This window comes from Alosa pseudoharengus, unplaced genomic scaffold (assembly GCF_046254945.1).
Source record: "Alosa pseudoharengus isolate Yale_2024_CS ecotype anadromous, Long Island Sound unplaced genomic scaffold, YU_APseudo_1.1 YU_APseudo_1.1_scf_18, whole genome shotgun sequence".
Lineage (NCBI taxonomy): Eukaryota > Metazoa > Chordata > Actinopteri > Clupeiformes > Clupeidae > Alosa > Alosa pseudoharengus.
In genome coordinates, this window is record NW_027468650.1 from 9,681,737 (window position 1) to 9,709,003 (window position 27,267).

The 27,267-nt window shown below is 43.2% G+C and overlaps 1 protein-coding gene and 1 long non-coding RNA gene across 2 annotated transcripts in view; one reads left to right on the forward strand and one right to left on the reverse strand.

Moving 5' to 3' along the window:
* The window catches only part of LOC143131614 (uncharacterized), a 1,201-nt gene extending 234 nt beyond the window's left edge, over positions 1 to 967 (forward strand). The window contains exon 2 of the long non-coding RNA XR_012988139.1: positions 804 to 967. This is a non-coding gene — a long non-coding RNA (uncharacterized LOC143131614). The remainder of the gene's footprint in view (positions 1 to 803) is intronic.
* The window catches only part of ube3c (ubiquitin protein ligase E3C), a 40,699-nt gene extending 14,845 nt beyond the window's left edge, over positions 1 to 25,854 (reverse strand). Inside the window, exons 1-18 of the mRNA XM_076290231.1 lie at positions 25,750 to 25,854; positions 23,997 to 24,103; positions 23,829 to 23,882; positions 23,524 to 23,598; positions 23,177 to 23,323; positions 20,983 to 21,098; positions 20,616 to 20,773; positions 20,332 to 20,485; positions 18,155 to 18,375; positions 17,842 to 17,993; positions 17,190 to 17,377; positions 11,884 to 11,970; positions 11,557 to 11,738; positions 10,989 to 11,224; positions 8,496 to 8,600; positions 7,791 to 7,878; positions 5,256 to 5,353; positions 4,341 to 4,473 (exon numbers count right to left, since the gene is read on the reverse strand). Coding sequence (XP_076146346.1) covers positions 4,341 to 4,473; positions 5,256 to 5,353; positions 7,791 to 7,878; positions 8,496 to 8,600; positions 10,989 to 11,224; positions 11,557 to 11,738; positions 11,884 to 11,970; positions 17,190 to 17,377; positions 17,842 to 17,993; positions 18,155 to 18,375; positions 20,332 to 20,485; positions 20,616 to 20,773; positions 20,983 to 21,098; positions 23,177 to 23,323; positions 23,524 to 23,598; positions 23,829 to 23,882; positions 23,997 to 24,062 — 2,260 coding nt within the window. The 5' untranslated portion in view covers positions 24,063 to 24,103; positions 25,750 to 25,854. The remainder of the gene's footprint in view (positions 1 to 4,340; positions 4,474 to 5,255; positions 5,354 to 7,790; positions 7,879 to 8,495; positions 8,601 to 10,988; positions 11,225 to 11,556; positions 11,739 to 11,883; positions 11,971 to 17,189; positions 17,378 to 17,841; positions 17,994 to 18,154; positions 18,376 to 20,331; positions 20,486 to 20,615; positions 20,774 to 20,982; positions 21,099 to 23,176; positions 23,324 to 23,523; positions 23,599 to 23,828; positions 23,883 to 23,996; positions 24,104 to 25,749) is intronic.
* Positions 25,855 to 27,267: the final 1,413 nt, after the last annotated feature.

Genomic DNA, 27,267 nt, shown 5'->3' on the forward strand with positions numbered 1-27,267 from the left:
ACCAGTTAGACTAACGTTACTATAACGTTACTCTTTGATAGAACAATATGATTGGTCATTGTCATATCATTGTGCCTTTTAGGCCTGTAAGAACACGTTACAATCTCAGGTTAAACAGTATAATTCATGGAAAACTGGATATGTCCCCCTAGTTAAGCTTTTTTCATCGTTGTGTTGTCTGTTAGCTAATGCTACGTGGGGCAATTTTTTCGTGCCGTGATGTTGCCAGACAACTGGATTCCGATAACTTTGTTAGCAAATGGTAGCTAGCAAGCTTCTAAGAGTTTCAAACTGAATATGTTCTATATCGATAATATGATCAAGACTCAAGAGACCCTAGTTTAACAGTATTTCTACAGGCTGATTTATGCTTCTTCATCGACTCCATGCAGATTTTGTAAAAGTTATTGAGAAATAGACACAGTATATTACAATAACCTAATTATTATACTTTAACTGTGTGTTGTCTTGATACTTCTGTTTCAGTAATGTGTGTGTAGATTGCAAATAATGTGTTGTATGACGATAGAAATGTCCTTGGTTCTTAATTAACTCATTGTATTGACCAAGTCGTGTGTGTGCAGAGAAGGTGTAATGATATTTATTATGATGTATACGATCCAAGGTATGCATGTGTGTGTGAGAAACAACTGATTTGTCTCTTAGGTGCACAGACTTGTGTATCCTGATTGCCTTATGCTTATGAGACCTCTTTGCGCAGAGATGAATAAACAATTAACGAGAAAGACTCACAGTAGACCTTTAAGCTAAACACTGATTGTTTGTTGGTTTTATTTTCATAGGTTGAGAGGCCTCAATGAACAGTGGACAGTGAGATAGACTGAGGACAATGGACTGGCACCGATCAGACATGGACACCGAAGCTTGATTTCTCTTAATAAATATCTTTGCAAGATGCAACACATATTGTAAAACACTTTACACACTAATAAACATGTCCACTGTTGTTTTCTCTGGAATTGATGTTTGCCAATTCACCATCACCAATTGTTTGCCATTGGTGGTGATGGATTTCCAAATGGATTTCCAAATGTATGGGCAATCTAAATTTTAGTTTATGTGTGTAATCAGCTGATATTAGATATGATGCAATTGCAAAATCATGTAGGTTTATCCTTTGCAACATAAGGAAGAACAGACCTTATCTGACACAGGATTCCACACAACTTCTTGTTCAGGCCATGGTCATCTCCAAGCTGGACTATTGTAATTTACTATTAGCTGGTTTACCTGCTTGTGTAGTAAGATTGTTACAGCTGATTCAGAATGCTGCCGCACGCCTGGTCTTTAATCAGCCAAAGACATATGTAACTCCTCTCCTAGTTACTCTCCATTGGCTCCCTATTAGGCAGAATTAAATTTAAATCTCTCACTTTGGCCTATAGGACACTGACCGGATCTGCTCCTTGTTATTTTAATTAAATGATCAAGACGTACATCCCCAACTGCCCACTGCGGTCTTCTGAAGAGTGTCTGTTGTGTCGACCAGACATAGGTCAAATTCAAGACTTTTTCTCAGTGGTTCCATGTTGGTGGAATGAGTTGCCCAGTGCTCTCTGTTCCTGTGATAGTTTTGGGTCTTTTAACAGGGGTCTAAAGACGTATCTGTTCAACATGCACTTGAATTAACACTTATGGTTTGTATAGTATTGTTTCATTTTCATTAGGCTGTTGATTAATTTGACATTGTTGTTTATTATTGATATTCTCCATAATGTAGTCTTACCATGCTATTGTTATTTTTATTATATTATTGACTGAATGTACATTATTGTTTATTATTACTATTTTCCCTTTTTTCTCATTGTTTATGTCATTAGGCTATTGATTGAATTGACATGATTGTTTATTATTGCTATTCTCTTATAGTCTGACCAACATCTTCATTTGTTCCCTGTTCAATTTTAAGTATTATATTGTTTTGTATTTATGTTGCTTTGGACAAAAGCGTAACCATAACCATATGTAATTGGAAGCAAATAAAGGTAGCCTACACATCATAGTATTACAAGAGTGGCTTTAAACGTAAGAAAACGGTAATGATTTGTCCTTTTTTGTTCATTCAAACATGTAGATTTTTATTCACATAATTACTAGGTTGTTGCCTTTTCTATCCAGTAGGTGGCAGTCCAGGATAAGAAATAGAGCAGTAGTTGAGTAGGAAAAACGAAAACGAGAGAAAGTTATGCCCATGACATTTTAAAGAATGACAGGCTAGAAGTTTGCAATTGGTAGACAGTACATTGATGTTTGATGGCTAGCTGAGTAGTTCTGTATGGACTGACAGGCTGGAAGTTTGAAATGTAATACAGTAAAAAATGTTTTAGCCTATTTAAAATTACAAAAACGGTAGGTAAGACCATACATCGATGTTTGATGGCTAGCTGGGTAGTTCTGTACTTCAAGGATTGACAGGCTAGAAGTTTTAGATGTAATACTGCAAAAACATTTTTATTTGTTTAAAATTACAAAAACGGTAGGTAAGTAGGCCTAGGCTACATCGATGTTTGATGGCTGGGTAGCCTAGTTCTGTATTTCAAGGATTGACAAGCTAGAAGTTTGAAATAATACTGCAACAAATGTTTTATTTGTTTAAAATTACATAAACGGTAGGTGAGACAGTAGGCCTACAATCGGAATGTGTTTTATGAATCGTGCGTGCAGATCTAATAACCGTGCAAACCAAGTGCCCACACTATGCTCTGCTTCGCGCTCGGCACTAGTCACGCGATCACAATAGCTCTGCACTCGATTGCTTTTCCTGAGCTACCAGCTGTTTTTGTCTCGGTAGACTGAAATTGAATTTCACGTTTTGAAACTGAATTTTGAGAACTGAATGTGAAAGTTCCAAGAGCGAAATTTTCAGTCAGGATAATTTATGTATCAGAGCAAATGAGTTCAATTTCAAAATATTATATTCAATTTCAAGTTGCCTGAGATTCAGTTACAATCTAATGAATTCAGTTTCAACATACTATTCAAATTCGTTTTTCCAATACAATTGTTCAAATTCAGCAATTCAAATGCAAATACAACATATTCAAATTCGGTTTAAGGTGGCACAAGTTGTACTCCATAGAAAAACACTATGTCCTTTGTTGAAAGCACTGAATTTTCCAATGCGCTATATAAATAAACTAGACCTTTTAACAATAACATTAAAATATTGTCCATGTCATCCATACTTAACTATTGCTGACCAAGCACTGTACACTATGCAACATTTTCACCTTAATATAACCTTTACAAAGCCAATGTGATGGTAAACAAACTTGTAATAGGCAAATCAGTCACCTAGCATAGCTATACAGCATAGATGCCACGCGTTTTTTAGTCTAAAACATTTTTGTCACTTACGGCAAACATCACCTCACCATCCGCTAACTGCCTGTGCAACAAAACGGCAACAAAAACAACCTGGGCAAACATAGCCCATAAAACCATAACAAACTGTTCCAGCAAATCACAGACGAGATGCTCGTTTAGGAGAGTTTCAACTGCACAGGAGGGAGGGGGAGGAAGTAGCGAGCTATCTCTCTGTTTTGTTTGAATGTCAACAGAAGTGACTTTACCCAGAATCGCTTAGAGCACCTTTAACTCATTGAGTGCCAAAAACGTAATATTAAGTTTTTAGCTTTTTTTTTTTATTACGAAACTAGACACTCTAACACACCTTATATGTGATTTTGGGAACTCTGTGATGAATGGAAATAAAATATATGACGATCGAAAACTCATGAAAACGCACAATCTGGACATTTTATCTGGACATTTTATCATAACTCGGTTGCCGCTTTGGGTCGAATCAGTGACGCCTGCACGTCAGCTCAAAACCAGGCCATTTTCGTGGGTCTATCACTAGGTGGCAGTCCCGCCAGGTCTCGCTGATCACTTACCGGAAAGTTTACAGGCAACACTTCATATTTCATGAAAGACATTATATCTCCATTTCTAGAAAAAAACAGCGATTTTGATGAAAACTAGCCACTGTTTAGCTTGGGATTTCTCAGGAACAGAGGCGTGTAGAAATACACTGTTTGCACCCACCGAGAGCTTAAAGTCTCACCTTTTAAACGAGCCATTGTATGTGTTCATAGCTATAACACAGAATATGCTGTGGCTGTACAAAAATCATCAACAATGGTATAGATTGCTGACAGCTTGGCATTCAATGCAAATTGATGCTTCACTTTTTCAGGAAATAAGTTTTCAATTTGTAAAATGATGCACTCGTGCAACCCCTAGTGTGTGTATGTGTGTGTGTGTGTGTGTGTGTGTGTGTGTGTGTGTGTGTGTGTGTGTGTGATATGTCTGCTGACCGTTCTCTGGGGACAGTTTGTCATAGGCATCCTCGTAGATGTAGTTCCTGCGGATGGTGATGCTGATGCCGTCCAGGAAAGGTCCGTCCCCCTGCACGTCCCGCTTGTCTGCGTAGATGAGACGCTGGAAGATCTGCCAAACACATACACACACACACACACACACACACGGACACACACACACACGGACACACACACACACAGACACACACACACATACACACAAGATTCTCATATTGTGAAGTCATCATGTTACTGTAATGTCTCTGACTGAATTTATGCGACAGGTATCCAAAGTAACCCCTGCAACCTTGTGCAACCTTATGTTTTAATAATAATAAAATGTAAAATTATATAAATAAAAAATAAAAAACAGCTGTATGTGTTGAGTAAATTAAAGAGCGTGAGAGAAAAAAGAAAGACAAGAAGCTAATGAATGTGAACCTCCCTTACAACATTAGCCCAGATTAGCCCTGATGTAAAAAAGCTTACTCTGGCTTGTGACCTAGAGCAGGCACTATAAACACAAAGCCTTTACAGCGGGGGCCAAGCACTGGTCAATGCTCTGGATGGCTTCTAATCATACCATTCATTACAATGGCAGTGTAGTATTGATGGAGCCCCGAGTCCAACCAGCCGATGAGAGCTAACGCTAACTGAAGCAAACAGATTATGTTCCGCTGATGATTCCCAACTCACCAGCGAAACGGCACTCTTAAAATAGTGCACTGCTCTACATATTTCTGATTTATAGTGTAAGCAATGGTGTATTGCAATGGTTATTGTATCAAAATAGGCACGCTAAATATTCAAATACACTGGAAATCCTGGAGTAATCAGGAGAGCTGATCATGTGTTGTTGATGGTAACCTCTGGTGTGTACAGTGATGGAGAAGAGATTCTCCAGAAGATTACCTTGACTCTCTCCTCAAAGGGCACCACGAATGGGAGTTCCGTGAGGATGGCCAGGTGCCGCTCCTCTGACACGGACAGCTGAGGAGGTTCCAGCCCCACTGAAGAAAGAGAGAGAGAAAGAGAGAAAGAAAGAGAGATACATCAAGATGACCATCCTTCAATCACTCCATCCCCACATCCATCTGTTTTTGTCTATTCCACATGCCCTCTATACGTCTATACAGCTTTTCATCCATGCAGTGATCCATCCATCCATCCATCCATCCATCTTCATATATTTGTGTGTGGTTAGTTGATCTGTCTCCATCCATCTATCCATTCAACCAACTCTGGATCCATTCATCCATCTATCCATCCTTCTCTTCTTCCATCAGTCTCCTGTGAAACGGCCAAATTTGGAAAATATCCTACATCTGAAGACTGTCCTTGACTACTACAGGCTTGTAATTCATCCATCTGCCAGACCTCACCCTTTGTTCCAATCTATTTATCGACTCTGTGATCACACTCATAATCCCTCATACACATTTTTCATCAACCCATTTCAAAACATCTACATTTGAAACATCTCGTTCTAAATGACTGTTAGCTGAGTTTAAAAAATCTTCATAGAGGAGAAACATCTCTGTTCATTAGACCTCAGCAGATACCCAAACACTACTAGTAGCCCTGCGTACTATACTACAAATGCAACAAAGCCAGAATCATTTATCCTGCACTGTGTGTGTGTGTGTGTATGTGTATGTGTGTGTGTGTGGCAACCCCATTAAAGAGTGCTCAATCCTTCCTCCCCCTGCTGGCTAACACATACTTTTAATTAACTGGACTGTGAGATGCCCATCCACCTGCTCGACAATCTCCATTACGGGGACGTTTGTTTTGTATTAGAGCAGGGCTTCTGATCGTTTAGACCTTACACACACACACACACACACACACACACACACACACACACACACACACACACACACACACACAAGTAGGGGGGAGGATAAAGAGCCAGACCAGCAGAGTTTAAAGCATCACTCCCCTCCCCTTCCCTCTCCTCTCCTCTAAACCCTCACCACCCCCATCCCCAAGCACGGTGTAATCATTCTGCTCAATTAGTCAATCCTACTCTTGCTCAACCCCCTCCCACCACCACCACCACCGCCCCATCAAGTCTCCATTGCAGAAGAAAAAATATGGGCCCCGTGATGGTCAATACGGCCATCATCTATCACCAGTTTGTGTGCATCCCCCCTACACACACACACCATCACCACACACACACATGTCACACACATAAACACAAAGACCCCCCCCCCCCCCCAAGTCCATTTAGGGAAATGAAAGGAGGGTCCAGGGCAAACAGGCGGATGGGCAGAAGGGGCCTCCGTCAGGCCTTTTCAGGCTAATTGGATGGGTGGCGCGCGTGAGCTTGAGTGGGCATTAGGCTGATCGGACACACATTGTTATCTGCTTGTTTTCACACCAGGCTGGCCCGAGTGGGTGCCTGCCTGCACGGCGCTGCACTGTGTCCATGCCGCCTCGCCAACGATACACAGCTCAGTCTCTCTCTTCCCCACTCACACCCACTCATGCTCCTCTCCCACAGCTCAGTCTCTCTCTTCCCCACTCACACCCACTCATGCTCCTCTCCCTCCGTCTTTATACATTCCACAATCAACAGTATTTAGGCTCACCCTGAATAGCCTGAGAATTAGCCTTTCTTTTTCATCCCTCAGCCTTACTCTCTCTCTCTCTCTCTCTCTCTCTCTCTCTATTTCTACGAGGTCTTTAAAAGCGAAGGATTAGGAGAGCACCGACAGTGACGCAGGCATGTATGCCTTTCTCGTGAGGCGACTCGGGCCAAACCCGCAGCGTCGCGCTAAAAGTGTGTGAGGTGACCGCCCTGATGAGTGACAGCCTGCTGCTCCCAGGCTCCAGCGTTTGGAGCGGAGGCTCGATGGCCGCTCGCACAGTGACACCACCCAACACAGCGGTGCGACTTCCTGCTTGCGGACAGCAACAACAACAGACAATCAAGCGCCGTGACTGCCAAGAATGCCATTATTAGCTGCTCACAATGCCAGCATACCTCGCGGACAGGCGCAAATTGAGTGGAGCTGTCACTACTTGATCTTGGCAGATACCACTGCTGTGAGATCTGGGCAGCAAGATGCTCGACCGATAAGGTCAATGACATATCGAAGGATGACCTGTGTAACCTCACCATGATATTTCTTCACAAATATTTAACTATAACTATACTATAACTATAACTGTTTCTTGATTTAGCCTGAGTGATGGTAAATTTTCCAAATAAGTGTAATATGTTTCACAGGATTATGGTTGCAAAACATACAGCTCTTTGTTGATATTGCTGATATTTTTCTCAGTAAGACACAAAAAATATCAAAAATTTTCCAAGATTGAGAAACACACACTGTTGTGATGTGCTCAGAGGCAAAAATAAACACACGCTTAATATTAAATATCTAATCATCTAATCGGAGCTCGAGTCTGGGGGATGCGGTCACTGCCGTGTCTTACCATCGAGGGTGGACTGCAGAGGTCCGATGCGGCCCATCCTCCTGATCCTCCACATGTGCCGTGCTGAAGGGACATAGAGCTGAGTGACCTGAATAAAAACAAGAACACACAATATCTCAGTACAGAACACAAACCAATGACGTCTAATGGCCACCTTACACCAAACTTTGACAAGATTTGGGAAAGATTCTTGAAAGATTGTAGTCTTTTAATGCCCCCCATTCAAGCTTTACTCAAGACTCCAATCTTTCAAGAATCTTTCCCAAATCTTGTCAAAGTTGTTTGGTGTAAGGAGGCTATTAGCATAGGTAATTTAGGAGCTCAAATCATTGACAATGACATGGTTGGGAGAATCAGTCCCAAAATGCAGGTCTCAAAAGAAATAATTTTTAAAACTGTACTCAATTAAAGTACATGTGTGAGCATTGTAGGTTACTGAACTACTGGATTTCAAATAAATTCATGAAGGTTCATGAAAAGAACTCAGATGCTTTTCTGTGGATTCATTTACACTTTCCCAGAGGATACAAAAGCAGGACCAGGGTCCCTATGGCCTGGTCAACATGCATTTGTTTTTAGATACCATATCAAACTGGAAATGCCAAACATCTTGACTTAACATTTGTTCAGATAAAAATTTTAAAAAAGAAATCAGAGGTGAGCGTGACAACTGAGATAAACATCAGAAGTAAGCGTGACAGCTACCTTATCAGCACTGATGTTGACCTCCTGAGAGAGCCAGTGCCCTCGGGGACAGAAAGGCCGCCTGATGTCCCGTGCCTTCACCATCTTCACCAAGTTTGTGATCACCTGAAACAAATAAAAACATACGACACCAAAACGTATTATACCAAAATATATCAACTCCAGCGGACACAGCACATACACAGTATGTAGCACAATAAACAGATATGTTCTCCTTCAACTCCAGAGGCCTGACAGATAGGTATCTCTTCTGTGAGCTAAGGATTCCACCTAATCAAGACAGTCATTTTAAGACAGCGCCTTTTACAGAGGGATGTTCGATTTTGGCAGAGGATCTTTGTTTAATCGACGCTTAAATAAAAGGATGTTTATGTGAGGGGGCACAAAATGGCTTGCATCTCTTCTTTCTTGGCGGGAGCCAATCTCCCGCATGACGTGCGGCCCAGCCATTTGTGGGCAGCGCAGGGGGAGATAAACGAGTCGTCTGTGGACATTAAGCGCTGTTAATTAAGCAGCAGACTGCTGACATCAGGGCCCGAGTCTCCGAAGAAGAGTAAGTGCCGCTGCGCATCGCCCCCGACACACGCGAAGCAAACTCTCCACAGCAGCGACCGGGCGACAGAGAATAGTGCACGGAAACTGGCCACAATCTCGCCTTTCTCCATTTTAACTCCGTAGTTCAGTCGGATTTAACTAACAAACCTAGTCAAGATATACACAGAAGCTGTGACACAAATGCTGATTCTACTTGCGGTACATGCATTTCGGACACAGAGAAATTTATAAACTGAGTAACAAAGAAAGAAGGGAAATATTGAGTTTGTCATTTCTAAAGGACGCCATTAATCCCCTTGCCCACAAAGTCGGCAATAACGGCGAGTGCAAAACGCTGTAACGCACGCCATGCGACTCGTCCTGAGTTCCCCCCCACCACTGACTCCAAGAATGAATAAGTATGAGTTAATTAGACCTGTCGGGCTTAAGTGCACACCGTAATAGGCCTCTACCCAAACTCTCGACCAGTGACATCCCTTCTCCAAACACGGGCCAGACCGCAAGTTCCATTAGCAATATTAATACAAGCTTAGTTGATCATTTTCATTCAATTAACTTCTTTCAATTAAATAGATAGCTTGACAATGGAAGTGATAAAAGATCCGGAGGGACGTCTGATGACTCCAGGCGGACATTAGCGTGTTAGGGGTCAGCGCCGCCCAGGCCGACTGTAAATCCAGCGTTCAATTTGGGAAATGCGTTTCTGCTGCTCCTACCTCTTTAACGGCCACTTTCAGCTGACAGGAGGCCCTGCACCACTGACATCGCTTAGGAAGATTCCTTTTCTTTTTCGCTCTCTCCCTCGCTCTTTATCGCACTCCTTATTCCTTTTCTTTTCCGCTCTCTCCCTTGCTCTCTTCTTTTTCTTGTGGTCTTTTACCCTCTACCTTTTTTGCTTGTTCACTCTATTCTTCTCTTCAACGTGCTCATATTTTCTCCTATTTACATTTTTTCCCCCTTTTTTTCTCTCAAAGCACACAAAGGTGGGTATGACCGAACTGAGTAGGAAAGAGTAACAGAGAAAACGCCTGAAGACACGAACAAAAAGGACGGGTAAACACGTGTAACAAAAGAATGCCTGTCAAATGGAAAACAATTACTGGGTTGTCAAGAGGCAAAAGGATGATAAAACTAATGTGCGCACATTACTCAGCAGTCATCAGAGTCGGAAGTCTATTAATATGCTGTAATTTGTGCGTGTGTGTGTGTCTTTTTGAGGGAGAGAGAGAGTCAGTGTGTGTGTGTGTGTGTGTGTGTGTGTGTGTGTGTGTATGAGAGAGAGAGAGAGAGAGAGAGAGAGAAAGAGGTGTTGTGTGCTATCAGTGTTGTTCACTAAAGTCATTATGAGCTAAGAATGTGGAAAAAGGCCTGATAAAGTCATCACTTAACAAGATTAAACCAGTGATTACCAAAAGATTATAAAGCTTTATCAAACCTTATGGGTTGGGAGGGAAGAAACATTAAGATAGCAACTGATCCAACAGTTACTGCATAAGAGTGAACACTAGATTTCAATGTTGATCTTTGCCAAATTAATTAATTCAATCATTTTGAAACATGGACTCCTAAAAGGTGTATTAAACAGACTGAACCACACTGAACATATTCAAAATGGATGGACATCCTCTCATCAACGTAAATGATTCCAAGTCAACTCTGTCCAATCAGAGCTGTGATTAGATCCTAAAATTCCTATTTGAACTGATCACACACACAGACATACTGGCTACTGGAAAATTAAATAGCAGACTTTACTGACTATGAGCTAGCATGTTAAACATATACTGTGTTATTTTATGTCAGTTCATTGTCATTGTCAGAACACAACACTATGTATTGTGCTATTTTATACCAGTTCACAGTCAGCCATTTTAGCCATTAGATGTTCAGATCCCATTATGTCCGTGTGTGACTAGGTCACAACCTCAGGTCACTCACCTTGAAGAGCTGCACCCAGCGCTTCTGCTGGGCCTGGATGCGCTGCTGAACAGCGGCGTTGGTGGTGACCCCGACGCTGCGGAAGGCCGCCACGTACTCCTCGCGGTGCTCGCTCTTGGTCTCGGGGTAGGCCAGCTTGATGATGCCCAGGCCGGCGTCCCGCATGCATCGCGACAGGGACACCAGCTCAGTCAGGGAGAAGGGCATCATAGAGGACGACGGGCTCTGGCCTGAGTCTGGGAGAGACACGGCACGGAGGGGTCAGTGGAGGAGACGTGGGAAATGCGAGAAACCAATGTGGTTGGGAATATTGCTCTGAGGAAATATCTTTAATGATGTAAATAAGAGAGGGATATTTTTAGGTTTTCAGAGGCTATGAAGAACATGTTGGAGTAGATGTTAGTATACTGCCTACAGTTGCACAGAATTCCACACGTTTGCTACACGTTTGAGTGTTACGCAATTGACGCTACGACCATCTTTCGTTTGAGCGGTGCGATGAGTGAACAAGTACATGTGTATCATGTTGATAAAAGACTGAGAATGCATTTTCATAGTTGTAACATACTGTTGTACACATCATCCTCAGAACCTGGAAGGGAGGAGCCAAAGAACTCGGAGTCGTGCACAGAGATGAGGGCGTGACTGAAGAGCGAGCTGAAGAGATAGAAGAGGGGGATGATGCGGTTGGAGTCCTCCAGCGACATGGGGGAACCGCGAGACAACACCTGCAGCAGAGGAACCATGGAGCTGCAGGAACAAGGAGAGCAGGAGAAGAAGATGGGGGGGACGAAATGGTGAACACACTGACAGACTCGCATGTTATGCTCTTACTAAAGATGTCAGATGTCTTACTAAAGAGAAGTTCAAATCGGTGAGGGTATATTAAGCTCACCCCGTGATCATTGTGGTGGTCATGGAGGTGATCAAGTGCCAGAGATGTCTGAGGAACCGGGCGTTGAAGGCCAAACTGTACAGTAGCCTACAGAGGACAAAGAAGGTAAAAGATGTCAATGCAGCACAGAAGCAAAATACAGAACACAAAAAAAAAAACAAATCCATGTTCATTTTGTTCATTTTATTCCCCCATACGTCATTCAGAATCACGGCGTACGGCCCAGAATGCCTTGGTGTACTCTTTACAATCTTTTACCACAAAAGACACATGAAGGAGATGAAACAGAGTGATGATCCATGGGTCGCTGATCCCCCTTTCCCTCCAACTCTCCCTCTCTCTGTCCATTTCTCCGTCATCCACTCTCCATCTCTCTGTCCATTTCTCCTTCTACTCCTCCATCACCCTCTCTCCATCCCTCCCTCTCTCTGGGCACTGACTGTGCCTCTCTGTCCATTTCTCCTTCTACTCCTCCATCACCCTCTCTCTATCCCTCCCTCTCTCTGGGCACTGACTGTGCGCCTCTCTGTCCATTTCTCCTTCTACTCCTCCATCACCCTCTCTCTATCCCTCCCTCTCTCTGGGCACTGACTGTGCGCCTATCTGTCCATTTCTCCTTCTACCCCTACGTCTCCCTCTCTCCCTCTCTGTCTCTCTGGCCGTGCTTGGCGAGGGGAGATTAAATGAGCCATTAAGCTTTATTTAGGTGAGGCACCCTCCATTAGTAAACTAGCGGCCTGGCCCATGGCTCGTAAACAGACGTTGGCTTCCTGAGAGGGGCTGCCCATTTCACTTAATGGCCACAGAAGCAGGACAATGGGGGCCTGAAGTAGAGGACTGGCGCGCGCACACACACACACACACACACACACACAAGCTCAGGATTGCATGCTTCCACATACCTACACAGCATTACACACTCTCAGAAGAGTTGAATAGGGGTGTGTGTGTGTGTGAGAGAGACAGAGAGTGTATTAAAAGGTGTGTGGGACAGAGCTAACTATGCCTGAACAACTTTGACACCTACGTGTGAGGACACACACACCTGTGAGTAGTTTATGTGCTAGTCACTCAAACCGCATTCAAACCTGGACATTCCAGTTTTGTTCCCCCCCAGCCTGTATACCCAGACTATCCTGCTAATGGCAGGTAGCACCTCCAGAGTAAACAACCTGAAAATAAAATTAAAAAAAACAAGATGGAAGCTGTGGAAAAGGACAGAGAAGGGGAAGGTTTTATGACCCTCCAGCATTAGCATCTATAAGTGGCATCTGACCTGGAGAGGCCAGTCTCCTTTCTCTGTAATGAGGGAAATGGATTGTAAGCCTATAGGGAGAGGTGGGGAAACAGAGAAAGGAGGAGAGAAAGAAAGAGAAGGAGGAGAGAAAGAGAGAGAGGGAGGAGAGAAATAAAGAGAGGGAGGGATATTGAGATTGAGGGAGGGAGTGGGGGGGGGGGGGGTGGGTGAAAAAAAGGGTGGGGACTTCATATCTAATAACTTCTAATGGAGATGCCTTTATGCAATATCCTGGGCCTCCTTTGGAAAAAAATGTGAAAAGAGAAATAAAATGAGTCCCAGTGTATATAAAAAAACACACAATGAATTTAGACACCTGTCAGGGGGAGGGAGAGCTGCCAACACCCACCCCCCACCCCCCTCTGCCCGGCCTGCTGTTCACACGACGGCCATGAAGAGAGGGCAGAGGAGGGGTGCATATGGTGGGTGAGGTGGGGGGTCAGAGTGCTCTTTTGCCTTTAAAGAGCCCCCCGTTTGATTGAAATGGGAAACAAAGCACTAAACCGCTGAGTGACATGGTGATTTACGGCCTGCGAGAACACCAAAGCTCCATTTCAATCATGAGATGAAGCACTAATAATCACCAACACACACACACACACACACACACACACTGTTGAGTGTGTGTGTGTGTGTTTGGGGGGGGGGGGGGGGGTTGTAGGCTGGGGTGGGGGTGGTGAATTAAAATGACCTTGATAAAAGAGCAGTGACCATTTTGTTGAAACGGCGACAGCAGATTGATTCAAATGTGCCTGTGTGAGGAACGAGGAGTGAAGCCGGCGCCCGGCAGCGCACTCAGCACCGGCTGATGGAGCCGTAATGCCGAGGCAAATGGATGACCGACGGAAAGAATGACATGCCGGGAACGCAAACCGGTCGGAAGAGAAGAATAAAAGTTCATCATGTTAAAATAAACAAACAAGTGCAAGCCATTCAGGGCACAATCAAGTCAAACTGAAGTCACTTCCATTTTAAATTTTGACATAAATCTTCCAGTTTTTCCGTTTATGATCACTTCCATTTTAATTTGGACCTTTCCAAGGATTGCCCATTTCTACTCTTGAGGTACTTGAGGAACATGGCCTGTCAAATTTAGTGTTCTACACAGTCCACCTGTCCATTCAGGTCTAAACATACGTGTCTGTACTTCAGTGGGAAAGAAGAGTCCGTAGCAGCAAAAAAAAGTATGGAGACAGACACACCCATGTCTGAGTTGTGTGAAGCCATGTCAGCAGAAGTGTACTTCCTTCCTTACTCTTGCCAGAGCCTACTCAGGAAAGCAGAGACCCTCAAATATGATTCCTCCCTATCTATACCCACTACTGTCATATTAGTCAAGTCATTTGTAGATAGACCAAGACCCCAGACCCCAACACCCCCCCCCCCCCCCAGTGAGACCTCTGCCAGATGCTGAAGGCGCTGGAGCGTTTGCTCAGGCCACCTCTCCTGGAGCCGGCAGGAGGTTTCATGGGAGCCCTTTGAAGAGGAGGCCTCAGCTGGGTGCCACCTTACTGCCGAGAGTCCGGTGGTCCCCGCGGCACTTTTCTCATGTAAACTACACCCTCATGGTGCACTGGAGATCAGAGAGCCAGGGCCATGCATGGATCTGACATGGGTCCATCAGTGTGTGTGTGTGTGTGTGTGTGTGTGTGTGTGTGTGTGTGTGTGTGTGTGTGTGTGTGTGTGTGTGTGTGCGCGCGTTTGTGTGTGTGTGTGTGTGTTTGAAAGTGTAGGCAGTTACTCCACTGTTTAAGTCAGGGGCAAACACTTACGGAAAGATTACACACACATCAATTCCCCTTTCACACCACTTCTAAAAAAGAAAACACCAATTATGAAGCTAACATTAAATGCTAGCCAGAAGTGGTAAAAAAAAAAGCCAAACACAACCTGTGCTGATCTCTGTTTCACAACTACAGGGAGATCTATTAATTTCACCCATAAATGCAATTTCCTTATACTCATGCTGACAAATATATTTAAATATAATAAGATCCTTACAAATATTTACATGCTCTGAAACCAATGCAAACCAGCCAAAGTATTCAATCTCAATAATCAGCAAAAATACCTATTCTCTCGATTCTCAAATGGCATAACACTCACAGATGCACAGAGACCGGAGCCACTAATCTCTCTCTGATATCAGGCCCCATCCCTGATTCATATTTATTAAAGGGCCGGTGCTCTTCAACAGGAGGCCTGTGGCACGCAGAGAGGCGGGCGGGCAGGGAGGAGGCAGCATTCAGGCCGACCTCTTCTTTAAGCGCTGTAAATCAGACCAGGCTGTAATTGGCCTCCCCTTCGCCTCTTGTAAAGCTATCCCGTCCACTTCTGCAGGAATTAATCTTGGGCAGTGAGCTAATTATTTTGTACAGATATCCGATAATGATAGAGGGGCGAGGAGCAGGATTTATGGTAAAAGCGTTTCGCTCGGAGGGAGCTGTAAAATAAAAATACCACCAAATAAAAAGGAGGAGAGGAAGGGAGAGAGAGAGAGAGGGGCCGAGAGGAGGAGAGGAGAGAAATATATAGGGGGGGGTGGTTTGGTAAGCAAAAATAACATTTAATAAAAGTTCGGGGATGTGTTTTTAGGGATGTCATCGGAGACGAGCTCGGTGGAGGGGGTCAGCAATGGAGCTGCCCCTAACCATCATTTCTTGGGTCAAAGGTGAAAAAATGGCAATGACATCACAGGGGTCGTCCTTGATGTAGGTAGAGACTGAAACAGCTTATGTAATCAGGACAGGACAGGACAGGAGTGAGTGCACCCAGTGGACCTAACCAAGGTCAGACTGGATCCTCGCAAAAACCCAAAATACCCCCTCGTGACCTGCCCGTCTGACCCCGCTGAGCCACTGTGTGTTAGACTGCGATGATAAAATGTCTAAAAGGGGTCTTCTGTATACTCTTATAAATAAGGTCTGTCTGTCCTGTCGGATCATAGGTGACTAAACACAAATCTAGAAAATGTTATCTGAATGGATACAGAAATCAAACAGAGATTATAATGAACATACACCGTTTATACACAAGCAATATAGTCCTGGAGGGCCAACCCAAGTAAAGGCAAGTAAAGTAAAAGTATATGTAAACCATCTCTCCGTTTTTTATCCTTTCACCCACTTCTCCTCCTTCTCTCTAGTTCTGTCCATCTCTTGGCTCGTTTCAGTGTCATAATACCCAGTCGAGCAGAACTGTGACACCGGCTGTAAAACCCAAGCTGGTTCCATCCCATTACCCCCCCGCCCCAATATCCTGTTCTAATACAATCAGGCCGCGGAGACAGATAATTGCCCTAATTATGGAGAGACAGTTAGTCCTGACATCCACTTCCTGCAGTGGTAGTAAAAGGCGTCAGGTACACAGGAAAGCTAATGTGCTCATCTCATCAGTGATATCATTAGCGCTAGTGCTAATTCAGATGAGTAACTGGGTACTGCTGAAGACTGCAGAGGCCTGATGTTCAGCATGATGCTCCCTCATAAACAGGCTCCAGACACTTTGACACATTACCTTGCTGAGTTTAAGATGTTTGTCTAAAATCTATTAGGAGTGGGGGATTACATGTTTCCATGCATGAGGGCATATATACACTTATGAGTTTCTAAATCTATACGAATGTGACAATATGAATCTGGGTATTTATGTTTATTGGTCTGAGTAAGATGAACATAATGACTTGAAGACTGGTCATTAGTCATTGCGTCCGAGTAATTTTTTATATTTAGCGGGATTATGATGGGGACAAAAAACATTTTATGTTTACATAGTTAATTTGTAACCTGAATCCCAGCACTATGAAGCTATAACAGAAGTATTAGTGTGAGTGTGTGTGTGTGTGTGTGTGTGTGTGTGTGTGTGTGTGTGTGTGTGTGTGTGTGTGTGTGTGTGTGTGTGTGTGTATGCGTGTATGTGTGTATGTGTGTTTGTGTGTGTGTGTGCGTGTGTGTGTGTGTGTGTATGTGTGCGTGTGTATGTGTGCGTGTGTGCGTGTGTGCGTTCTGACCTGACTTTGGGCACCATCATGCGATGCTGCACCATGAGTGTGTGGCAGATGGAGGCCATCATGGTGAACACCTCCTCGCTGGCAGAGTCCCTCCACACCAGCGTCAGGAGCGCGTTGGTCTGCAGCTTGGTGTCCAGCTTCAGAATGCACTCCTCCGTGATCAGCTGCACCGAGATCCGACAGTCATCCTGAGAGCGTAGAGCGAGAGAGAGGGGGGGGGGGAGAGATAAGAGACACAGAGAACCAATCAACCAAATGTTCTTTTTAATGGCAGGAAACAGAGCTCCATCTCCAATCAGCGGACCAGCACACACAAAAAACCTCTAAAGCATCCTAACAACACAAATGATATAAGGACCAACCCAATTTAAATAGACATGCATTAAAAGAGACATGCATTATCTCATGTAGGAGTAAAAAAGAAAGGAAATGTGTGCCTCCATACACCATACATTCCCACAGTGAGGTTCACACAGGGGTGCTTATCAGGGTTGTGCACAATTTGAATAGCAATTCTGCTTCCTGTTTGCTAACTCATTTGAAATGCAAGTGAAATTCATGAATTGAATTGGAATTTAAGAGCCAGTTTCAATTCAATTCTGGAATTTTGCACAAGCCTGGTGCGTGTAAGTAAATGTGTAGCGTGTTTTACATGTGCGGAGCGGGAGTGCATGTTGGTCTCCTCCTCGTCCTCGGAGTCGCTGGTGACCTCAGCTCTTCTGGTGCTATCAGACACAGGGAGCAGTGGAAGCAGAGTCTGCAGGGCACTCAGGTACAGCAGCAGACCTTCTTCAGATAGACATCCTGCGTGCACGCATACACACACACACACACACACTTATGAAGCCATCAAAACTTAGGCCAGTGGATTCTCACACACACAACTTGCATTTCATTATTTTACATTATTATTCTCTCTCTCCCTCACACACACACACAAAGAATAAATCACTTTAGGGCATTACCTAGGTTAGCCTCTCCAACGGAGAGAACAAAGTATAGGAGCCAGGGAGCCTGTGCTTGCATGGTGGCGGAGGAAACTACGGTGGCCCGCAGGGAGGCCAGGAAGGGTTGGAATGGGAAGGCCAGCCGTGGGTCCGACAGTGCGGGGATGAAGAAGTGGAACACCTGCTCAGTAAACGCAACCGAGATGAACTCCTCTGTGAAGGCCGAGAACACATACTGCCTGAGAGGGGAGAGCAGAGAGAAGAGAGGGATGAGACAAAACAAAGAAGGCAATAGAAAGCTCAGGAGAGTAAAAGGAAGGCAACTATACCATCATGAACTCCATGCATTTGGAATTAGTCTCTGGGAACTATGGTATTTGATGCTTATTAATTTTATTTTACTTAACATTATTCTGGGACCACAGACTGATGTACTTGATGCAATCACACACCCAGAGTGAACCTGTGTTTAGATGAGCTCTGATTCATCAGGAAAGAATGCACAGATACATATGTTCCATTGCATGACATAAAGCTACAGGTGGCTCTATGTATAGATACAATGATGCCTTTCAGCATCATGCTCAGGGCTGGAAAGAAACCAATGCATAAAACTCAAGACCAGCAGGAACCACCGCAGGTCCACATTAATGGAGAGTGCAAAACATATGGGAGGCTGTGAGCAATGCATACGTTGATGAATTTGAACACCTGTCCTTGACCATTCAGTTGCGGGCAGCCATGCCATGATAAAGAGACATTTGTGAAACATGTGCTTGTCTAACACGGCATTTCTTCCTCTACCTTAGTCTTATTTGACTATAATATGTGAACGGAAGTAACAAGACAAGTAAATATTGTGTACTTATATAATGGTTGAATGTTGTTAAAAGCCTTTAATTTCCATCAGGCAAATTAGACTGCATCTTCCCATACACTTTCAAAATAAAATGTAATTCTTTTTTGGCTTACCGTTTCAACAATATCTGAGATATATTGATAGCAGTAATACAGCTTAGCTCCTGCTTCCTTGCTAATACAGAAATAGATATAACACCTATTTTTTCTAATACAGGGAATGTGATATTTATTTTCAAGATAAAACATCTCACAAGTAGGTGAAAAGTGATCGATTGAAAAGAATGTACACCAATTCTTTACAGAATAATCACAACTTATCAGGACGCATGACCACTGTGACGGGATTTCCCCCCTAAAAACAGCATCAGCCAGATGTGCACGATCCCCGACATAAAAACCCTCAAACATGACCAGGAAAAAAACAGACCCTGCACTTGTTCTAAATGAACAGGGGCAGCTCAATCCCCTTTCAGCTACACGAGCCAATCAATAACATGAGCTCAAACACAAGCAAGGGGCCCACATCTGGTGGTCCTCGGGTGTGATAATTGGCCTACAGAGAGAGTGTGTGTGCACAAGGTTCTCGCACCCCGAGCACTGCCTTTCTTCAGCCACGGAACAGAGAAAAGAAAGAACAACAGTGTGTCGTTTGTCATTAGGAATGTTAAGAATGGGGAGCAAACACGGCTTGTTCTCCCCTCCCGGGCCAGAGCAGGGCGTTTATGGCGGGCTGTAAACAGGTAGGGAGAAGCCATTACGGCATCACTGTGGCCTGGAAGGACAAACAGAGCAGGAGGGCCTCTTCATTATGGGCCTTTTAGAGGGTGATTTTTCGGTGCATGCACCAGCGACAAAGGAATTCCTCTGGCCCCTCGAGGACTGACCTCTTAAGAAGCGCTCTGTAATGGGTGACATGGGAGCTGCTGTTGAACACAGAAAACTGCTAGCATACAGATTTAAGTCGTGTTATCTGGTTTGTAAGGAACAGAATGGTATCTTTTCAAGGTTCATGATATGCAGTAGGGTGTGGGTTTCTGTATCTCATGTTCAGTAAAGGGCCTGGAAATCATGGATATGTCTACGACCAGCTAAGGGGCTCGTACATCAAGATGATGTTGTGTCTGAGTGAATGAGTGAACAAGTGAGAAGAGAGAAAGTGTGTGTGTGTGTGTATATTTGTGTGCATTTGTGCGCATGGGTGTGTGCATTCATGTGTATGTGTGTATGTATGTATGTATGTATGTATGTATGTATGTGTGTGTGTGTGTGTGTGTGTGTGTGTGTGTGTGTGTGTGTGTGTGTGTGTGTGTGTGTGTGTGTGTGTGTGTGTGTACCTGGCATCCGCTGAACAGGAGGTATAGTTAAAGTGCAGAGGCTTGAGTGTGTGCTCCAGCAAAGTGCTGGCCAAGGGGGTTGAGGGGACATCACTGTACTCCAAACTCGACGGCAACTTGTGATTCACCAAAATATAAAGAGACTTGTAGTATCCTGCAGGAGGATAGGTTCAGTAGGAAAGAGAGAGAGAGAGAGAGAGAGAGAGAGAGAGTCACATAGTTGTTGCAGAAGGATAGGTAAACATGGCATTAAAAAAGTAAAAGGACCTGTAATGTAATTTTACCTTTTTGAACCATATAGTGCAAAATTTGCTCAATAAGCGCTGTTACACAGTTAGCATCCTGCAGAACAGACACATAGGTTCTTTCTGAGTAGAAGACCTCCAGCATCCTCATGGGCACAGCCACATTCAAACTGTCATCCCTGCACAGCTGCAACAGTCTGCTCCAACCAAACACACAGAGAGAAATGGGTCAGCTTTAAGGTCACCCTGATGATGATGAACTGCCACATGCATGCATATCCTACGGCCCCGTTGGTAGAACTAGGCACTAAGAACACTAACAACCACAAGGCATTCTGGAAGACAACATCTGTTAAACGAAGCAATCTAAGAACAGATGTACTTGAGAGAGTATTGATGTGTATACCTGCAGCAGTGTCCCAGCATCCTCTTGATCTGAAAGACACACGTTTGCCTCTCTGGACCCCCCAGGAGGCTTACAAACTGGGCGTGGTGCTTCACCAGGTTCTGGCACATCCATATCTGCCATCATAATACAACGTCAACTCCACCTCCACAAAACATACAGTACTGTCATGAGGTAAGTACACACAGCCTTTCCCACTGTACAGCCTGCTACTATAAACCATAGATATGTTTGGAATCACATCGGAACAATCTTTATTGTCAAAAGCACCCCTAAATTACTTGTGAGAGTACTATCTGTCAACAATGAAAAGCAACTGTTTCACATAGAGCCTCAATGACGTGTTCCCTATTTTTTATCTACTACTAAATGTTATTTCTGAGTAGAGGCCCTGCAACCACTGGTAACCTACATTAAAACTAGAGATGCACCGATTGCAATTTTTTGGGCCGATTCCAATTTCTGATTTTTCATAGAGTTTTTGACATGCCGATACCGATTTTAGTCGATTCCGATTTCATTTCTTCTAACCATTTTACAGCACACACACAAATAGTTATTTTCTATCTTTTCTTTAATAGAACATGTTAATATAGAAATGTAATCAACTTATCAATAATGAAATGGCTGTTAAAAAAATGGAACCGGTGAGCAGACAGATTCTTCTTCAAGTCTAACTTCAGCTGCAGTATCTATAATGCTTCCCAGTGTGGGAAATTCATTTCACACACTGCTAATATAAATGCACTGTTATGGAACACCCATTTTTTTTCTTCTCACATCCAATATCCAACTAAAAATATAAGAACAATTTTCATGATACATTTGAACATGCTACCATGGAACATATTTTCATATGCATTGATGCATTTATGGGAGGGCGACAAAAAATGTATGAGTAGGCTATCAGGCAAACACAGGGGAGGAGAAGTGCTAATAGCGATTGGGTGCTTCACCATATGAAAACAGCACACGTATGTTTTGCGGTGAAAAAATTAAATCCAAATTCCGGTTAAATGCATCAATTATAGGCTATAGAAACTTTCAGAGACAGCTGATTTAGTATTCAGAGCATCAGTTTTCTTCATTGTAGGCTACTATGTCAAAAGCAACTTTAACTTTTGTTTGCCTTTCTAATAGTCTATCGTCTGTTCACTTTCACGACATCCACTTCTCAATCTGCTAGACTAGGGTAAGGCATAGCCCTAGTCTACGTGAGTGCAGTAAATAGTTCGAGTATTTTTTTAAGTGGAGTAAAACTGCTAGGGCTACTGTATGTCTCTACTTGTTGGCATCTTATTATCATGTAGCCTATGGTCGCTAAACTTTGATTCTTTTAAATGTCGCAATCGGTTATCTCCGTTCAACTGCGCTTGTGGTTCAGCTGTGGGCACGCAATCAGCGTCTGGGACGGGCGGTGATGAGCGCTGTTTGAGAGCCTAATGAAGTGACAGCTTAGTAAATGCCATGCAATATGGCAAAGCACAGCGTCTGCTGCATAGAAAAACCCAGTAGCCTATTAGATATTTCTTTGTAGCCCTACATCCAGCCCTGAGTGTTGGCCTGGTTGCTAGCTTCTTCAAACTTTGCAAACTCAGCTGGGTGTTGTTACAATTGCGGCGCGCGAGTGCATTTGACCAGCATAAAATCGGCATGTCTCAGACTGACCGGCCGGTCGCCGGTCATGGCCGATCAAGTGAAAATCGGCCAATTAGCCCATTTCACAAGATGGGGCCACTGTGTAAATCAACTTCCTCTGGAAGAGCACTGTCCCATAGACAGCAAAAGAAAAGTTTACAGGAAAGACAGAAACAGGAAGACGTTTTACCCTGCCAATTAAGGTTATCATTAACATCAATGAGGCCGGACACCTGGACACTCTGAAATTGGTCTATTCCGGTCACCAGCCGATCTATCGGTGCATCTCTAATTAAAACAGTAGATTGTTCGTGTTTCTCTTTGAACACATAAACTGTAATGGGAAGAAACCAACCCAAGCCTTAGCAGCAGAACGAAAAAAGACCATACAGTAATGTCAGTCTACTTGCCCTCCTATGAAAGAATGAATACAACCACAAGCAAAGGTATGTTTATGGATTGAGAACGTGGGCAGATCTGATACACAGAAGAGCCCAATCTTTTGACCATCAGAGACAGCCCTCTCAGTTCTAGCCGTGTTATTGTCGGTGCTCACCAGTCTTTGTGTGTCCTCGCTCTGCCTGTAAAAAAACAACAGCTGCCGTACGAGGAAGCTGAGGGCGGACGGGTCTGACAGTGGCGGTGCCCCAGCAGACTGAGCCTGGCACATGCAGTGGTCAAACCGCCCCCTCTGGATGGAGTGCTGGACAACATCAAAGCAGGGAGGGGAGAGAGAGAAAACAAGCTGAGGCCATTAGTGGTGGTGGTGACGATACATAGATGTTATTGACGTGTAGGGGGACTAGGGGGTGGAAAATTGATGTTGCTTATTTATTTGTGATTGTAGTAACTTGAATGGCTAGTTCATGAGAACAAACAAACAAACAACCAAACTGAACACACCTGCTGTTTCCGGTCCTGGTATCCTCTGATATAGGACTGAATTATGATGGCATTTTTCAGTCTTCGTCGTTCATCCTACAAGGGAAAAGAATATGTGAGTATTCCTTGAATAATCTTTGTGCTTTTTCATGAGCTGGGTGTCAAGACACTGACAACCTAACACCTACTATACACAGGCATAGTGGTGTGGGAATCAATAAGTATTGAGTGATGAGCATCCAATTCAAACACATGGACTTAACACTGAGGTTAACTGTGAAGTTCAAAAGTCACTGGGGATGAGCACAACTTCCATGGATTCTCACCTCACGTTTCCGTCTCTCTTCTTGAGTCCGATGAAGAAGTGATGCTTTCTCCTCCTGAGGAATAGCGGATATGGAGTTATTTTATGAAATCTATATAGGAGAAGCACAGATCACAAGCCATGTATTGTTTTAACACCCTATATAACCCAAACATCAGAATAATCTTACCTTTCTACTTGCCCCCCCAAGGGATACCTTGGGCCTTGTTTTGAAATCACCCTCAAAGCTGAACATGATTAGTCTTTTCCCATTGAGGAATGGTCTGGATATTTCCTCTGCAAAAGAATTAGACACAAAATAAATTTTCACACAGGGATATACTTTATGTGACAGCTAGACAATGATGTACTGTATGCGTCAAACACAACAATGTTCTCACATCACAATATTCTACCATAGCTATGCACAGTTGCTGATGCTCTGCTGAGGATAGCAAGATGGTCTGTCTTTACAAAGGGAGGCAGCACAGGCCAAATCATGTAGCTTTATCTCTGACAACAGCTTGCCTGAACCAAGATGCTGTCCACTGACACTCAGTTCTCGAGTTCGAAATGTTTATCTCATGAAGCCCAAGACATGTGTGAATGTTCATCACTGCAAAACCTTGTGCTCACTATGGGCATTAGTGACTTATAGAGGCATGGGGGACTATGGAGAAACCAGAGAAATCAGGCACAGGGGAATAGAGTGTAAATCATGCCACTCTAGTAAGACGTACATATGCTTAAATGGTATTGTGTCAGCCTGAGCCTATGACTGGACAACTGCATTTGAAACAACTAAGTGCTTACATAACATCGCGTCCAATGAAAGCTGAATGTGCCCCAGGTTATTAATGTTGAACTTTCGTTTAATACAACCACCTATCTATAGTTAACAAGCCAGTAGCTAATTTAGTGATGTCTTCATCTGTGACATTTTTAATTTATGACATTATGTGCCAAAATCTATCTAATTATGTCTTTGTGACTGACCCGCATAGCGTTGATGCCAATGGATAGCTATATTGCTTATCAATGTCGGGAACAACGTTATATGAAGAGCTTGCCAACTACTCAATTAGCTCTTTCACTCCAAATCAGTAACGTGACGGCGACATTCACTCACGTTCGTCAGGTCAAAGGCATCGTGTAGTTTAAAATTCTTGAAATGTCAAAGTCTTTTTGTTATCTTGCACTCAAACCACTTCATATGTCCAGCTATGTAAACACTGGACGACGCTAAACACTGTAGATGCATGTCCCCCACACATTAGCAAGCTATCTGGTCGAAGCAGATTGTTTACTGACAGTATGGAAAGTACCCAGAGCTATTTCCTAGCTTAGCCATGATCTGGGTAGGTAGTACCTACATACTGCTTATAAAACCCAACGTCATTGTTTGCAAGAACACCCTGACAGACTAATGCCAATTGGGTTAATTGACAAGTGAACGTTAAAACCACATGGTAAGATTGTTGATCTCTCGCTTACTGTCCTTACAATGGTAAGATAACTGTCTAATTGTAGGATTTAGCCAGCTAGCTGATCATGGCTGTTGAGCAATGCCATTGCTTTAGCTGTGGATAGCTCGGTATCTTGCTAGATAATGACTCAGCAGCTGACTAACTACTATTCTTCAAATTAAACAGTCTTACGTGTGTTGTGAATATATGCAAAATGTCACTATAAATCCGATTCAATTAACCCATGTGGTTATATGATGGTTGATTTAATGAAGCAGCAAGTATGAAGTCAGTCGGCTTGCTAGCTTTATGGCTAGCTAGATAGCAATCCTAGGTAGCTTGTTGGCTAGCTAAGTAACTTCACAGGGGGCAGGTTGTTCTTTGCTCAACGATGTATATCTTTGAGCGATATTAATACACAATCCTATTAAAGAGACAAAGTTCTTATTTATGTGAATATAACGTAAACAATTTTACCTGTGTTTAGAGAAGGATCAACCGATAGAGATCCTCTAACTAGGCAGCTAGCTAGTAAAAACGAAAGAGGAAAACGACTGTTTCTTTCTTTCAGCTTTTTTTCTAGATACAACACAGGAGGCCCGCCTTCCTGACAACTCTGGATCACTGATTGGATATGAAGGCTTCCGGTAAAATACTACTGGCTGGAAAGACTTCAGAAGTACTTCCTGGTTTGTAATCAGCTGTAGTGTTGCTCGCCACTTGGAAACATTGGGTTATCAGCAACAAAGTGTCCGTGGTCTATGCCTGTCAGTTACTGTATCTCCTGCCTTCTAAATGATCGTATATATTTGTTCTAGCCTTGATATATGGAATGAGATGAAAGGTTGTGTAACGTAAACGTCCATAAAATTTGCCAGAGTGTTGGTCTAATTGTAGACATTGGTCAAATAAGAAATCTCAGCTTCACATAGGGTCAAAATCTTATATGACCATTGAAAAACATTGTTGGTGTCACAACCAGTACTCCTCACACGAATGTCTCTGTGAAGTTCAGAAATAGATATCATTACAATTCAATCAATGTGACTTATGGGCTATTGATTGATCTCATCCATCCTTCTTAGTTTAAAATAGGATGATGAGTTGCTCCAGCTATTCTCCTGGAGATACTTAAGGGAAAAAGCATTGCCTCACGTCATCCATACTGAGAGACTCCCATAAAGGTCACTCATTTGTGCCCTTTTCTATGTGCAATTAGTCCCTATAACTCATCGTCAGTACTTGATTTCTCAAAGAAATGTGCAATCATCCATGCTTTAAGATATTTCCCTATATGAATGTCTTTCAAGGATGTTTAGATTTAGTGTGGAAAGCTGCACTGTATTTCTATATCATGTATGCAGGGTATATACTGGACTGATTTGGGAAGCCCTTTCCAAAGTTTCAAAGTTTCACTTTACTAAGTGGAGTCTTTTGTCTCCATTTAGAAGTCACATCCATTTAAAAAGTTTGACTGTGTATCAACACTTAGTTGAGGGCACAATAATATTCTAGAATAATAAATTCCTAGGCCAAATGCAATTACAGCCATTAAATCAATGCTGTTGGTTGTTGCCAATATAGCACTTCTGATGATGTCGCTTGACAGATGCAAATAACACGGGAGACCAAATTCATCACTCACCCAATTGTTTATGCATTTTCAAAAGGTTCAAAAATGACGCTTGACAAAAGTGCATTTGTTTCAGTGACATTTCCATAAACAGTGCTCCTTTAATTGTTTAGCATTCTTCTTTAGCCTGTTCAAAGCACTGGAGAGGGCAGTGAGTGAACATCTTCACTCTTCCATGGCACTATGAAAAATGATGCAATCATAGGTGTTCAATCCATTTAGTGGAAGTGAGGGGAAAATGCTCCTGGAAAAAGGCATCAGAATAATTTATTGTCTCCGGGATACCATGGTATATTTAGCAAACCTCTCTAATCCTAAGAATGTGGTGTATAGCCACTGGATGTATTGAGTTAAGCTTTGTT